Source organism: Hemicordylus capensis, chromosome 2, assembly GCF_027244095.1.
Source record: "Hemicordylus capensis ecotype Gifberg chromosome 2, rHemCap1.1.pri, whole genome shotgun sequence".
NCBI lineage: Eukaryota > Metazoa > Chordata > Lepidosauria > Squamata > Cordylidae > Hemicordylus > Hemicordylus capensis.
Genome location: NC_069658.1, coordinates 426,392,113 through 426,408,596, shown reverse-complemented (window position 1 = coordinate 426,408,596; position 16,484 = coordinate 426,392,113). Strand labels below are relative to the sequence as shown.

The 16,484-nt window shown below is 46.2% G+C and overlaps 1 protein-coding gene across 2 annotated transcripts in view; it reads left to right on the top strand.

Moving 5' to 3' along the window:
- The window catches only part of CACNB3 (calcium voltage-gated channel auxiliary subunit beta 3), a 36,898-nt gene extending 21,168 nt beyond the window's left edge, over nt 1–15,730 (top strand). For both annotated transcript variants that reach the window (XM_053303299.1, XM_053303298.1), the window contains exons 4-13: nt 482–597; nt 1,413–1,465; nt 4,661–4,680; nt 5,148–5,228; nt 5,349–5,407; nt 5,515–5,624; nt 8,152–8,303; nt 10,467–10,562; nt 12,025–12,183; nt 12,934–15,730. In XM_053303299.1, the coding sequence (XP_053159274.1) occupies nt 482–597; nt 1,413–1,465; nt 4,661–4,680; nt 5,148–5,228; nt 5,349–5,407; nt 5,515–5,624; nt 8,152–8,303; nt 10,467–10,562; nt 12,025–12,183; nt 12,934–13,248 (1,161 nt within the window). In that variant the 3' untranslated portion in view covers nt 13,249–15,730. The remainder of the gene's footprint in view (nt 1–481; nt 598–1,412; nt 1,466–4,660; nt 4,681–5,147; nt 5,229–5,348; nt 5,408–5,514; nt 5,625–8,151; nt 8,304–10,466; nt 10,563–12,024; nt 12,184–12,933) is intronic.
- Nucleotides 15,731–16,484: the final 754 nt, after the last annotated feature.

Here is a 16,484-nt window from a genome sequence, read left to right as displayed (position 1 = left end):
ATTAATTCAAACCAAATACTATTGAATTTAGTGCTAATGTCATGCCCGTTAAATACCATACGTTTTCTTTTGGCTGCCAGGTTCAGAAGCCTGTCCATTCAGGTTTTGACATATGGTGAGGTTATATATGGTGAAGTTGCTGGGGGTGGGACGGACATTTAGTTACCATGGCAGCTTGCCAGATCCATACTTTTCTTATGAATACCCACCCTGAACTTTTGGGATGGAGTATACACCAAACATACAGTCTGTACATCAAACATATTGGCTATATTTGATAAATTAGATTCCAAGCTCATTTGCTGATTTGTGCAACTTAATTAGCAGAAAGAAACAGGGGTGTGTGTGTGTGCGTGTGTGTGTGTGTAGAAAGGGATGTTTAATGGAACCAGTTCTCAACCTGTCATGTCCCATGTAGAGTATGTGTGGAAAGGCTATGTGTGAATCTAGTCAGTTACTCTCTACCATGGTGTGTCTGCAGAAATACAGCAATGACTGGTGGATCGGGAGGCTAGTGAAGGAGGGGGGAGACATCGCCTTCATCCCCAGCCCACAGCGGCTGGAGGCTATACGTCTGAAGCAGGAGCAGAAAGCCAGGTAAGAAGAGACAAGACTGGGAAGGGATCTGATTCTGACCCTGGTTCAATCATTCACATCAGCAAGAGAAAGGGGTGTCCCGTTTGAATACTGTGAGAGTTGGTTGTGGATTTGGGAGCATATTGTGCTCCTGCCTCCGTTAAGTTCTTTACCAGATAAACTCAGACCACAGTACAGGAATGTGTATTTGTTTAATATGCACATTCAAAGGACATTCAGAGGGTGTTCCTACCATGAGCCAAGGCGAAGCAGGCACTTCAGGCCACTTTGAGAACTTTTGTTAAAAGCGGTATATAAATATTCATGGTGGTGGTGGTGGTGGTGGTGGTAGTGGAAGTAGACTGTGGGCTAATTCTCAGGGGTGGCACAGCAGTCCTCCGCCATGTATGCCCTTGAAAGGAAGGAAGGCAAAATGACCCCACGCTGTTTTGACTCTTCTCTTTTGAAGAGAAATAGGAGAGATAGTTGAAAGAAAGAAGGAATTTCAAGTGTGGTTTTAATAGGGGGAAAAGAGAAAGGGGAAGAAAGGAAGGGGTGCCATTTGGTGCTCTGCTTAAGGCAGCAAAATGCCCTGGGGTCAGCACTGATACTAATTTTAATGTATTATATCATTGATCCGGCACCAGTGTTCATCCTGTATACCACCCACATGATGCAGCACCGACTCATAACCTTTAATACAACTGGATGCTTTCTGTATGTGGCTGCTGAACTTCCAAGCTTTGCTGTCACACACAAACACACACACACACTTGAACTCCATGTTTCTCCCATGTTGTCCCACTAACATTTTCTCTCTCTTCTACCTCAATTAGGCAATCTGGCAATCCTGCCATCAGCAACCGGCGATCGCCTCCCCCATCACTAGGTAAATGTATAAACAGGGCTGTGTCTGTGCATGTGTGTTGCAATTCTATGAGAGTGCAAAATGTGGTACTGAGGGCAGAATTCCACTATGTAAGAGATATGAACATAGGAACATAGGAAACTGCCATATACTGAGTCAGACCATTGGTCTATCTAGCTCAGTATTGTCTTCACAGACTGGCAGCGGCTTCTCCAAGGTTGCAGGCAGGAATCTCTCTCAGCCCTATCTTGGAGAAGCCAGAGAGGGAACTTGAAACTTTCTGCTCTTCCCAGAGCGGCTTCATCCCCTGAGGGGAATATCTCAGCTTTTATTTTATTTTTTTGTCTTTGGGACAAACTTTGGGCATTGTCTTTGGGACAAACATGCCCAAACTAACTTAGACAAAAAATTACTACTGTTGATACAGGAATTATATACTGACACTAAAATAAAAGTCAGAGTTGGTCATGTATTTCAGATGAAATACAGACAGCTCGAGGAGTTAAACAAGGATGTTAACCAGCCCAGTTTTTATTTAATTTTTATATAAACATTCTTGTCACTGAATTGTCTTGTTTGGAATTTTCCCTTCCATCTGTGCAGAGTAGAGAGAGTGCTATTTTAATGTATGCTGATGATATGGTGTTATTATCTCTGACTAAGGTTGGGCTGAAGAGAATGTTAAACAAATTTGATGAATACTGTCAAAATGAATTTCTCAAAGTTAATTATTCTAAAACAAAGGTGATGGTATTCAGTAAACATCCAGTCAGATATAAATGGAATATGGGTGGACATGAAATAGAACAAACGTTGTCCTTCAGATATCTGGGTATCTATTTAGATGAGTCAGGCACTGGAAAACACAGTTACAAAATATAAAACTGACAGTTCTAAAGTCGACTAGAGCTATGCTGAAGTTCTACTATTCTAGGGGAGGCAGATTAATGGCCCCAGCCCTAAAAGTTTTTGTTGGGAAAGTTATTGCCCAAATCCTATATGGGATTGAAATCTGGGGGCAAAAGCCAAATGTTTTGAAAGAGCTGGAGAATAATGATTTGTCAGAATAATTTCCTGCAGAGTATTTTGTTATTACCTCCTGGGACCCCAGCCGCCTTCCTTAAAATTGAGACTGGGTTTCCTTCAGTAGAAGCTAGATCCATAAAGGTGGTTTTAATGTATTATAAGAGACTCTTGGAAATGCCTGAATGTTGCCTTCCCAAGCTCTGTTTTAGTGAGCAGGGGAAGAAAGCTGATTTGGCAAAATTTGGTTTGGATTTGTTACATTCCAAAGACCTGTTGCAAGAGTGTCTTAATAATCCTGGATATAGTAACAAGTTAAAGGAATACCTTTATGGGCTGAACACCCACCAGGATATGGAATTAATGAAGACCTCAAAATTCTTTTTGGTATTCTTTATTTAAAGATAATCATGAATGTGCTCACTATTTACAGGGTCTCTCTCTTGCGCCATTAAAAATGGCATTTACAAAACTTCGATTTCAAACTATGCCCTCTGCCTTTTTAGATGGAAAATTGAGTCAAATCCCTAAAGAATTATGGTTTTGTCTTTGTGGCACCTATGAAGTTGAGGATATAGAGCTTGAGGATATATCTAGATATAGATATATATGTATAGTATTACTCTTTTTATCATGACCCTAGAGAAAGATTTTTTAGGACAAATTTTATATTCAATTCATGATAAAGGTGTTAAGGAGAATGTGTGCTGGTTGTTGGCTGATGTAGATCCACATATTACATATCAAACGGCTCTGTTTGCGAAAGCAGCTAAATCTATTCATACTGCATTTTTGGAAAATATTGTTGTAAATTGCAAAGGAGACCTTTTAACCTGAGAACATTTTAGCTTATTTTATTTTGTTTTGGAATATGTATTTTTAAATGGCTTTGTAAAAGCTTAGCACCATATACAATAAATTGAATTGGAATAGGAAACTTTTATTTTTTTAAAGGAAATGTCTGGGTTGCATGCTAGCAATTATACGTTTGAAAGTGTGTGGGCAATGCCTGCTGAAACCTTTAGGGTGTTAACAGACAGCAACAAAAAGAATGTTAAGGTTATACTTGTGCTGTATGAATGCTCGGCTGTTTTTGTGGCAATTATCTACCCCCTGTGCATTAACCAAAAAATCACCCCTTTTCCTTTTTATTGCTGACTGGAAGCCATTGTTACTTAATATGAAGTAACTAACTACCAGCTTGGGACGGCACAGCAAACCTGGGGGTGGGTGGACGTCAACCTTTGTTCTGTCCTGTTCAAATGGAAATACCTAGTGCGAGGCTGCACAACTTCAGCCCTCCTACAGATATTAGACTACAAGTCCCTTCATCCCTTTTGGCCATATTTCAACAGCAGATGGAGGGCTGGGCTTCTGCAGCCCTGACCTAGAGAGAGAACAGACCGGAAAGGAGGAGATGAGGGGAACCAGTGCTAGGCTGGATCACGTCTATCTTCGCCATTTTTGCCTGTCCCCTGCTTGACCATGTCCCCTTTGCTATCAGGGTTCATGAAATATCTAGTTTCCAGTTCACACTGGAAATGACTGCAAGGCAATTTCACTGGAAATTTTATTTAAAATGGCAGATAAACCACCAGAACAATGGAGAAAATGCAATAATGCAACAGTGTGGGATTAACACCTGGATTTTCACAAGTGAGTGAATGGTATAGATGCTAGAAGAAAAGACTAGCGTGGAAGCAGATGCCAGAGGAGTAGCTGTGAAAGAATTCCATGTTCACGACGGGGGTTTCAGTGCCCTGCAAATGAACAAAACTGGGATGCATGATACAAAATGGAATATCTAATGAGAATTTGCTTAATTTGCATAACTTGCACAGGGCACAGAATACCACTTTTCCTAGCACCTAATCTAGGTTGTGTAGGCATATCTTTCTCCTCTCAGAACCAAGGGCCGATAAGCCTCTGCAATTCTATTTATTTCTGTAGAAGGAGAGCTAGACTTCAAGGTGGCCCCTCTTGTGTCCAGGGGATGATGCTAGATAGATGTCGAGTGATTGAAGCTAGGGAAGAAGCTGGAATTGGAATCCATCCAGCCCTTGGTCTTGTTGCCGCTCCAAAGGAAGAAATAATAGATCCTATAGTGCAGGGCCCTCCTAGGCTGCCCTACAGTCTTTCTCATGTTGATTCTTGACTGTTGCCAACCCTATAATTTCTTTCTTTTCCAACAAGCCAAACAGAAGCAAAAGCAGGTAAGGACTTAATGTTGTGATTTCACTCCTGGATGCTGGTTCCCCCACCCCCAGTTTATTATTCCCCTGCCCTCCAGTTTCCTGGAGGGAATCAGGGGAATTCTAACATGATGGGTTTGATGCTAGAGTCCAAATTAAGATATAGTGAGTTGCAATGATGGAGGCTTCCTCTAGTGTGGGGGAGCCTCGGAAATGGACAACTCAAGGGGAGTTATTCACTCTGGAAGGCGTTTGCAGCGTGTGTGTGTGTGTGTGTGTGTGTGTGTGTGTGTGTGTGTGTGTGTGTGTGTAATCCTGCAGCAATAATGAAAGGGATTCTGGGACTTCAGGGCCTTGATACTTCAGGTTGTGTACTTACTATGGTGGTGGAGATGAAAAGAGAACCCGTCTTGTGATGGTTGCACTATTTGATTCTGCCCTCTGGGCTGCAGAGCAGGGGAAGCTTTGTGACACCCTCCCTTTTTCAGGCAGAGCACATCCCCCCGTACGATGTTGTGCCCTCCATGCGGCCGGTGGTGCTGGTGGGACCCTCACTGAAAGGATATGAGGTATGGGGGGCAGGGAGGGAAGACCTTCTCCCCTAAACCCGCACACCCAAATGTGTTCATATTGGCAGCAGAGCTCATCTGATCAGCACCTCCCTGCACTGGTCCTTCCTTCCTTTCCAGGTGACAGACATGATGCAGAAAGCTCTCTTCGACTTCCTCAAGCACAGATTTGATGGCAGGTAAGAAGCTTTACCTCTGAAAGGAAGAGTCTCACCCCCCCGCCACACACACACACTCCTGTGTCCCAAGAGAGCATGGCTGACGTGCTTGTTGCCCCACCTTGCAGGATCTCCATTACACGTGTCACTGCTGACCTGTCGCTGGCCAAGCGCTCAGTGCTCAACAACCCAGGCAAGCGGGCCATCATTGAACGCTCCACCACCCGCTCCAGCATTGGTGAGTCCCATCAGATCTATTCACAGTGGCAGGAGCTCGCAGGCGAGTAGACCATCCAGCACAGCTGCAGCATTCCCCCATCTAGTGTCAAAGAGGAGAACTTCCAAGTTGCCTCACGCAGGGCAACAACAGCAGATGGACTTCACAGCCTCAGGGTTGCCATCCTTTAGCCTGGCCAATTATGGGCAATCCAGCCATTTGCTGCATCAGTGGGGCAAAATGAACAAAGACATCAAAGGGCTTATTGCAATAAGGTGAGGTTACAAGACCAATAGTACTTGCAAGATATCTTACCATTGTGTAATGGTAAAATCCTGTAATCCCTATCATTCTTCCAAGATTGCATATCCTTATAAATGCACCATTTAGTGAAATGTCCTGATGGGATACTCTGTCACAGACCCCAGATGGAACAGAATAATATAATGCGACTCCATCTCTATGTAACTGTAGTGATCAGACTCCCCTCCCCTTAAAGAGTTAATCAGAAGTGAACTCTGTCTTGACTGACATGCTGGTGAACTCCAGGGTTTAGCCAGTCAGCATACCAGGTGGGTGGGACCTAGAGAGCTGTTGCCTGGAAGAGGAGAGTCCTTTGTTAGAAAGAAGCTAGTCTGGAGGTGCACAGGAGGACATGTGGCCATGGAGGCTGGCTGCAGGAGAATGACTCTGCAGATTCTTGAAAGATAGGAGGGCAGGAAGCCTGAACTTTCATCTGGAGTTTGATGAGTTCAAGGAAAGGAAGCCTGGGCTTTGGCTTCGGGAAGATTAATTTAGGGGGGAAATTGTTTAGTCAGACTTTGTGTTTCTTGGGTAAGCGTGCTTTTGCATATTTCTGATACTGCTCTATTATTGTTTGCCTGTAACATAATTAAAATAAGAAACACTAGCCTACACCCATCCTACCTAGGGCATTGCAAAAGACTCTATAAACATTTAAGTGTGCCTAAAGACAACCTATTTTGTAACTTACTAACTATTTTTAACTATATATAAAAGCTGAGAAAGCCTCAGGTGGAAGCAGTCTGGAGTAATTGAATAAAACTGTTGTTGTTTTTTCAATTCTTTTCTTTTTACAAGTCTCTCCGAGTTGGTTTTTAATTCAGGAAAGGAGGTGGGGGGCAAAGGGGGATTCCTCTGGTGCAACTGCATCCTCAAACGGTCAGAAGCTATCAGTTTTCTCAACGGGTGCAGGCTTCCACATGGAAGATTTCTATATTAGCTCAAGAACAAAAGTTTCCCCTTGGGATTCCATCCCAAGCCCAGGGAGGGTCAAGCTCTGTCCATAAAAGAGGTGGTGGTGGTGGTGGTCGTGGTGGTGGCGGCGGCGGCAGCAGCATTTTAAACCTACCGGAAATATAGAATAGTTTTAGGAGAAGCCTAGCCAGGCAGCTCAAGCAGGGATGATTCAGCATTTATTTCCCTCACATGAGCTTGCTCTGAGACAAAGGCTTTAAGCCGCGACAGTAACCCTGTGAAGAACACATCTCTATGAACAAGTAACCTTGGAAGGATTGGAGAGGGTTTTCCCCCCACCTCGCTTTGACATTGCACTGTAAAAATAGACCATGTAAACTCACCTGGTTTCTTGATTAGCAGTCTTGCCCGTCTCCTTGAATGTACCTACCGTCTTGAGTTTCTCCATCTCCTTCAGTAGTTAATGAACATTGTTTGTATATCCTTGTGTGTCCCACCAAACTGCTGCTAAATGGGTAAGAGGCGCCTCTTAAAGTGCTGGCTTTATCTCTTATAGTTGGCAGAGGGAGAGCAACGGTCCCTATCTGACTGAGGCACAGCATGCCTCCACTTGCTGATGCTGGTGTTTTCCTTGTATTTCATTTTGGATTGTGTGCCCCTTTGGGACAGAAGACTAGCTTATTATTTTTCTCATTCCTTTTGCTATGTAAACTTTGTGAACTGTTTCTTGAAAAGCAGTACGTAATATTCTAAATTTTCAAGCATACACTGAGGTCTAATAATAATCTGGGTTCTACTATTGAAAATCCTGTCGTCGTTCCCCACCCCACCCCGCCCACCACCACCACCAAAACAAAACCCCTCATTCTCTTCTGGCTCAGTCCCCCACCTCTTATCTTATCTTTCCAACTGTATATCTCTTCAGACTCCCTTCTCCTTTGTCCTATTCATTACCTAGTTCCTTTTGCAGTGCTAAGAGAGCCCATGTTTCCCTGTCACTGCATATGCAGACTAGAGTGGATGAGCAATCTGTTGCTATGAAAGGTAGTGATGATGAACAGTGGAGAGCCGGGGAGAGGATCCTATGAGCAGTGGATGTGTATTTTTATTCTATACTTGTATTTATATCCCACTCTTCCTGAGTTGGTGAACATGGTTATGTTTAACCTCACAACAACCTTGTGAGGTGGGTTAAGTTGAGAGATAAGTGATGGCCCAGAGTCAGCCAGTGGGTTTCATGGCTGAATGTGGATGGAGGCCTAGAGAATTCTACCTCCTGCTCAGCAGAAGGAGGGGCATCCAACTCACAGCCCTTCTGTTTCCTCCACAGCTGAAGTTCAGAGTGAGATCGAGCGGATTTTTGAACTGGCCAAGTCCCTCCAGCTGGTTGTGCTGGATGCGGACACCATCAACCACCCAGCACAGCTGGCGAAAACCTCCCTGGCCCCCATCGTTGTCTACGTTAAGGTCTCCTCCCCAAAGGTGAGCGGGGAAAGCAGGCTGCTGCTCCCACCCAGAAGTCTAATCCTCATGTCCTCATTTCTTAATGCCCTTTCAGAGGTTTGGTTTTCAATGTATGTTCTCTACTGCCCCCTAGTGTTATGCTAGACCAGTGTTTCTCAAACTTTTTGGAGTCAAGGACCGCTAAATTCTTCGTGCAGAGTTTCAAGGACCGCTACATTCTTCATGCGCAGTTTCCCGGACCAGCAGTTAGTAAAGGGGTTTCAAGTCTGTCTATCTATCTCTCTATCAGACTTCTATGCTGCCCCAAACATGCATCTCTGGGCAGTTTAGAATGAAAATAATATAAGCATTAAAATAATTAAATTTGGAATCTTTTGCAAACATGGAATATTAGGGGTTCTTAACCTTGGGTCTCTCAGTTAAACTCCCATAACCCCCAACAACAATGGCATTTGGCCATTATGGCTGGGGATTATGGGAGTAGAAGTCCACCAATGTCTGGGTACCCAAGGTTGAGAACCCCTGAATCTAAAAGCCTGGGTGAACAAATTTGTCTCCAGTATGTCTTCAGTATGTGCGGGGTGGGGGTGGAGGTGCTTCTGATTACTCAGTGGAGAGGGTATGTTGGGCCATTAGAAAAATTCAAAAGCTACATGGGGCCAATGAAAACAACATACAAGCAAGCCCCACTGATGCAAGAGGGAAACAGCGTTCCCTCTCAAGGCGCCTTGACCACAACAGGCAGCTGGGTTTCAATCAACCAACCTTTGGCTGCAAATAATGAGCATGCAAGAACCAGCAGCCCTTCAAGTGGCGCCCACTGCCATACTTTTTCCTCCATGCCCCCGCACCGCATACAGTTTGAAGCTGTAAAGATAGGGAATAAGATAGCTGTAGGAAGATCTCAGCAGCACATGAAGGCAAGGCACAAGAAGGGTCCCATGCCTCCGTGATACTCTTCCTCTTCCATGCCATGTGCAAAATTGAGGAAGTGAGTGCCTTGATTTCAGTTGGGGGGGGTTGACTCCCAGTCAGGGACCGGCACTCAAGCCTTCGGGGACCGGCAGCGGTCCAGGGACCGGTGGTTGAGAAACACTGTGCTAGACAACTGGTTCCTTCTAGCAAGGCTCTTCTGTGGGTGGCACCAGGGAAGCTGCTTAGTTTTAAGCTATAAAACCCAAACCACAACATTAACAGGTTTGTCTCAGCAAGAGCTGCCGGTTGCAACCCAGAGATTCCGCCCCCTATAATATAATGATGTCACCTCTCAAACTGCACTGTGTCTGTTCCCTCCAATTGCTACTTGTATTATCAGAATTCCAGGTGGAATCGGGGCAAGAAGGGCCAAAGTACACATCACACAGGAGGTCTGTGATTGGATGACCCAAAAGTTTCATTTTTAATGAAGGTGGAGCCAGGGTAAGGTTGCCTATTTGATTAAAAAAAGGTTGAGAGAGAGAACCATGGATCTCCTGTGTAACATGTTGTTTGTCCCTTTCGGGGTGGGGTGGCAGGATGGTACTCTCATAACCAACCTCTCTCCACAGCAACAGCATAAGAAGGGGAACTAATATTAGCCATTAACCCCTAGTGGTGGTGCCCACAATAGCCCCTGCTTTTGTGCTGTCTGGGAAGGTAGCTTTCTTACAGTATCTGGGAACTTTTTTCCTGGGGCACATAGCAGCCAAGGGAGGGCTTGATCCAGACTCAGACCATGCTGGGGACAAACATTAAAGCCCACTCCCCTATTGCAGCAGTTTCGCTCTCACAGACATATACACTCATACTTTAGGTCAGAAAAAACCAAGCACAGGGGGACTCTGCCTTCAAAAATGGTAGGTTTGAGGCAGAGACAATATTGCCTCAGACCTTACTGAGACAACAGCAGCATGTCACATGACTGCATTGCAGAGGTGAGATTTGAACCAGGGACTTCCTGGATTCACTGCCCAGTCTTCTATTAGCCAATATGCTATACTTGCTCTTAGTTTGTTTCATGTACTGTATAACTGGCTTTTCCTGTGTGGAACTCAAGGCGGTGTGTCTAGGGTTCCCAGACAGAGCAACTTAGCTTCTGCCAGGTGACTGTACCATGAGTCTCCAGACTATAGTGCTGAGATGAAATGGTCCATTGGGTGCCTTCTGGGTCTGTGATTGTGTGTCTTCCTTTTCCTGTGGAAGGTGCTGCAGCGGCTTATCAAGTCCAGAGGGAAATCGCAGGTGAAACATCTCAATGTGCAGATGATGGCAGCTGACAAGCTTGTGCAGTGTCCTCCGGTGAGTTTCAGAGAGGGACGTACCCCTGGTCCCTGTCCTATCCTTTCCTAGCCCAGGAGCTACTTTTTTGACAGAGCCTTGGGAGCCGCCAATCCAAAATAGCAGCTCAGGGAGGCAAAGCCAGTTACTATGGTGGTTTGGGAAGATGGAGCCAGGCACAAAATGGCAGCTTATACAAAAATCTATGTTTACAGAACAAGGGATTTTAACACCAACCCCCATGAATTCCTGGAGAATTTTCTTGCATGGGAGCAAGAGAAGCATCTTTGTGGAGGAAGGAAGTTGGCGATAAACTAATGGGAAAGTAAAAGCATCTCTGATTAAAAATGGCACGGCCACCCTCCCACTCAGTCAGCCAATCCAATTTGCAGTATTGTCTGGAAGGGAAGGGAGGGAGAAGCCAGCCCCAACACCTGGAGAAATACTTCAGATATGCCTGGGAGCTACCGACAGCTTCCCTAATTAGATGCCTAATTAGATGCCTAATGCCGCAGGTTGTTGAGCCTGACTGTCACACTCTTCAGTTGCCTCCTGGCAGTGGCACTTGTAACTTCAACCCTGCGCTCAGGGCCTTCTTTCTGGTACGGCACCTCCTCATCCCACCCTCTGCTGCTCAAGTGGGGGGGAAAGCCTGTTGCAAGTGCCACTTCCTCCAGCTAAAGAAACCAGTATCATGAAACTGATGGAAAGTAACATCTAAGATAGTGCTTCTAAACATGTGCAGAGTGCCTTTCCCTCACCTCGGAGCCTGTCCTTGCACATTCAGAAAAAAGGAAAAGGGTTTCCTTCCAGGACAAGTGGCAGGTTCTTGCACACAGTGGCAGCCCCACTTCTATCCCTTGTTTCAGCCAGGACCGGCTCCCAAAGCAGCTTAGGTTTTAATAATAAAAGGTTTATTTATTTGTTGCATTTGGTTATATGTTTGGCTGAGGTGTTTATGGGAGTCTAGCTGCAACCTAGTCAAGATGACTGCTAACCTGGCAAAGAGGCACCTTTTAACATGGTGATTCTCTTTTATTTAGCAGTGGGAGAGTAACTGGCCCTATCCACCCTCAGCACAGCATCCCTCCAGTGACTGTTGCTGGTGTCTATCTGATGTTTCTTTTTAGATTGTGAGCCCTTTGGAGACAGGGAGCCATCTTATTTATTTATTATTTCTCTGTGTAAACCAGCCATTTTTGGAAGGGCGGTATAGAAATCGAATGAATAGATAGATAGATAGATAGATAGATAGATAGATAGATAGATAGATAGATATTAGACCATAGAAGCCAGCCTTCGGTGTTGTACTCCAGGGTCCCAGTCCCTTAAGTCTCCTGTTCTGGCACATCCACCATTCCTCGTCTGTGGGTGTCACTAGCCTATTGCTGAGGATCTCCTCCCTTTCTCTACCTTCCCACTGCCTTCTGTGGCTGACACCACCCCACCCCACCCCACCCCGCCTTATCATTTCTCCTCCAAGGAACTCTTTGACGTGATCCTGGATGAGAACCAGCTGGAGGATGCCTGTGAACACCTGTCTGAGTACCTGGAGGTGTACTGGCGAGCAACGCACCACCCCTCGCACACACTCGGCAGCCAGAACCCCTTGACACCTTCGACTGCCATTCCAGGCCTGCAGGTATAAAGAATATGTTTTAAAGGCTTGCTGAGGCAGATCAAAGGTCTGTCTAGCAATTTGTTTACAGCAGCAACCATCCAGATAACAAGCGGGTCACAAAGGTAGCAGGCTTCTCCTGGCCTGTCTCCAACATCTGGGACTCTGATATATACTGCCCCAGAAACCTCACTGGCATATACCAGGCCCTCTTTTCTATTCAGTCTCGGGGGCATCTTCTTGGGAGAGCTACACTTCCCACCTACCCCTCCTCAACCACTATTTTTAGGGAGGGTAAAAGGATCTCTGTATAGCCAGCCTTCTTTTCAGAGGCTACTTAGATGCCTTCAGTGTAAGTGTTGTAAGTATTCTTTTCATCATTCTATCACTGTCTAAAACGTCCAATCTCATAAACCTGGTTTTAAACTAGGCTAAATAAGGAAATGTAAACAAACATATCCTGTTTTTCCTACCCACCATAATTTATTCTGATTGAAGAATTTGAAACTCGAGTGTATGTGAAAATTTAAGCCTCCTAGCTGGAGTCTAGCTACAATTAATTATGCTCAGGCCCCATTGAAATCTGACATGAGTGAGTTATTTCCACAGGGCTTAGGTGTAGCTAACTTTTAATTAGACAGGGGGTGGGGGGTGCTGAATATAGCTACACAACTACATGGTTGAGTGAGGGCTGGGTTATTCCTCAAATGCAGAATGCCCCACAGCACCAGCAGAGGGTGCTGTGTTGTGACTGGCTCTTGTTTTTGGCCTCAGAACCAGGCCCCAGCAGGTGAGCCCGGCAACGAACGCTCCCCGGTGGAGCACGACAGCTTGATGCAGTCAGATGAAGCCAGTGACGCCTCCCGCAAGACTTGGACGGCGGCGTCTCAGCGGAGCTCCCGGCACCTGGAGGACGAATATTCAGATGCCTACACTGACCTGTACCAGCCTCATCGCAACCACAACAGCGGCCTCCACAGCACCAACGGCCACGACTCGCAGGACCGCCTTCTGGAACGCGGCTCTGAGCACAACCACAATGAGAGGAACTGGCAGCGCAACCGGCCCTGGGCCAAGGACAGCTACTGAGACCTCCTCCCACCTCTGGGCCAGGCAGCTAGGGACAGAGGGCCAGGCCACTGCGGCCGTCTCCCGGACTGAGTCAATTGGTCCATCTTGCCTGGGATCAAAGCCTTCCTCTCTTTCTCCTCCTAGCTGAGCCCCACAGTATACAAGTCCTGCCCCAGTATACAGGTGCTATCTATGGAACCCCAGACACAGCCACAGCTGCCTGACTCCTAAACATGGGCTGGGTGACCTCTCTTGCCCGCCTTTGCTTGAGGGCCATGATAACATCCTTGCAGGGTATATTCCATCGGCGGCTTTGCATCCCAATTCCATTCTCTGTGTGGTGGCGGGGAGGAGTTGGGCTTATGCGTCTCCAGGAGAGAGGCTGTGTGAGAGAGAGAAAAAGAGGCCTACAAATTGTGGTACTTCTCCCCCCTCCCCCAACTCCAGGAGAGCCGGGTTAGGACAAAGCGGGGGGTTGACAGCCAAGGACCCTGGGTTGTGTTTTCCTTGCAAACATTACAAGTGGTAGAACCAAAATGTCAGGTTCTGCCTTGCCATAGGACCTCTGGCGTCCATCCATGCTTTGCTGCAGGCCAGTTCAGAAGTTACACAGTGCACTTAAAAAAAAATTGGACACATAGGGTATTGTCCACATATCTACATTCATTGGATTCAGTGTAGCATGTGTGATGAGACAAGAGGGTCAGCTGTAGGAACTGCGGTGACCTGCAAATATTTCAGACGAACAGCTGAGGCTGGCAAAGCCGCTGCATTATGTAGTGTGGCATTGGTGATCATATGTGCAGGTGCTTGGATGCACTGAAGAACTGGGGGAGATAACGGCAAGATAGCTGCATATAGAAAACTGGGTCTTGCTGACGCCTAGTTTCCTATGTGCAGAGAATGTTTTTTCTATGGAAGACCATTCAGCCATATGATCTCTTTCGTTGAAGTGGTACAATCCAGGAACAGCTTGACCACCTCCTCAACATGAACCAAGATAGGAGGAGTGATCCAAGAAGTGGCAAGGTACCTGCTCACCACTTGTCTGTGACATGCCACAGACAACTCACCATGCCCAAAGAAATGGCTCGAGGGTGACTTTGCCTCCCTAAGCTATTCTTCTGAAGGGGGTGTATGTTTTTTTGAATTGCAGAGTCCACAGCTGCTGCTATGGCTGATGGGAGGGATGTGTGGCCTTCACCTCACACTACTCCTGTGAATGCATGGAGACAATACCCTGTGCTTCAGGCGCTTCAGTGTAACCTCAGAACTGCTTCCAATCTCCTTCTCTGCTCTCTGTGATTTGGCTTCCATGAACAACCCATGTCCTGACTGCTGCTTAGGAAGCAGAGGGGCAGTTTCCATTTTACAGCACATGCTTGTAATGAAGCCTTGATTTAAAAAAAAATAATAATAATAATGAAAAGCAGACTTGTGAGGTTATGATACTGTGTGGAGAAGCAGCAGGAGGGTGCTTAACCTTTCTCCAAGCTGGCTCTTTCCCCACTCAAAATACACATGCCCCCAGCTGTGCCTCCCATCACAGAAATCCAGTTCCACAGTGGGCGAAAGAGCAACTCGGAGAGAGCCAGTTTGAGCAGAAAACAGCAAGGAAAGGGTTAAGTACCTTCATCTCTCTTCAGTTCAAAATCACACCCTCCTAAAGTATTAAAATAAAAGGTTGGGAGGTGCAATGTGGTTTGCTTAGACAGGATGAAAAGCCTTGAGTGGCTAAGCCACCACCCATGGGGAACTGTGGTCCAAGTCTCAGCCTGGGGTTGAGCCCCTTCCTCTGCTCACAGAGACTGTCTCGTTTCAGTGCACAGGCGCCCCCCCACACCCCCGGGAGCTGGTTGGACCACAGTGTTTGTAAAGCCACAGCACGAGCAGTTTTGTGTTTTATTCTCCACCCTCCCTGGACTTCTCTATGAATTGCATGAGGCCTTGATCTTCCATTTCGAGACCATGGGGGGAGGGGAGATGCTGGGTACACACCAGCTTCGCTACTTGGCTGTGATTCCTAACCCCCATCCTATTTGAATTCCGCCTTGAGGAGGGAGGAATAGGGCTAGAGCCACCCCCATTAGCTGCTTCCTAACTCATGCACAAACCCTCTGCCCCAAATGCCCAGTTGCTCTTCCTTCCCCCTGCCCCCCCCATCCAAGGCACCTCAAACACTTCACTGGGCAAGGAAAGGCAGCCCCTGTCCTTAAAAAGCACGTACACCTATCAGAAATCAGCCTGTAAATACTGCGCACTACTATCAGGAGTTGTTTGACAGTGTCTGCCATATGCTCTGGCCCGCCCAGAGCCAAGGGAAACGTTTCTTCCCCTTTCTGGCTTAGGTGGTTTCAGAGGCAGGGAGCTTTGGGTTCTGTCCCCGTGGCTACTGTCAAGTTGGCCACGGCAACAGCTTTGTTACTATTCTTTTGTAGAGAGCACTTATTTCCCTGACAACTTGTAAGCGGTTTGAAACAAGCGTTTGCTGTTTATAGAATTCGGTTTGTCTGTCTTTTTTGTGTGTGTCTCTTTTTTAAAGAGTACACCAATGGTGGGCCACTGTGTGAAACAGGATGCTGAAGTAGATGGGCCTTGGGCCTGATCTTGAAGGACTGTTCTTATGTTCTTTCCCAAGAAGACTACATAGGTCTAAGAGGGTGGAAATTAGGACAGTGTTGTGGTTATAACACAGTGCCACTCCCAAGGCAACACCATTAGGGCCAGGCGAGCAGCTTATTGGAGAAGGGGGTGCGTGTAGGGCAGGGGCCTGTGAACTGGGGCCTGTGCTTTCTCAAACTAATCAGGCCTTTCATTCATTTCTACTTCCCTGAGGCAGGACCTCAGGGTGCCTCACCAAACTACAGTTCACAGGATTCCTTGAAGGAAGCCATGACACGAAGTGGTAGAAATCCAATCAAAGTTTGTAAAGTAGCAAAGCTACCTTACAAAGCAACTTACCTTACGTAGCAACTTTCATGATCAGAAAAGCTCTAGATCTGGAACATTCTTAAAAGAACGGGAATTGGTGCAGCTATGAATTCCTGACTCATTCCTTACACCAGGAGTGGTGTAAAGAACACTCATTCTTTACAAGAAAGCACCACAAATTTGTAGATCCACAAACATCCTGCAGATGTCGGCCTATAACTCCCATAATCCCTATCAGCCAGTGGTTGGAAATGATGGGAATTGTAGTCCAAAAACAGCTGGAAGGCTGAGGTTGTGCTGTCCTGCTTTACACTAATAATTTA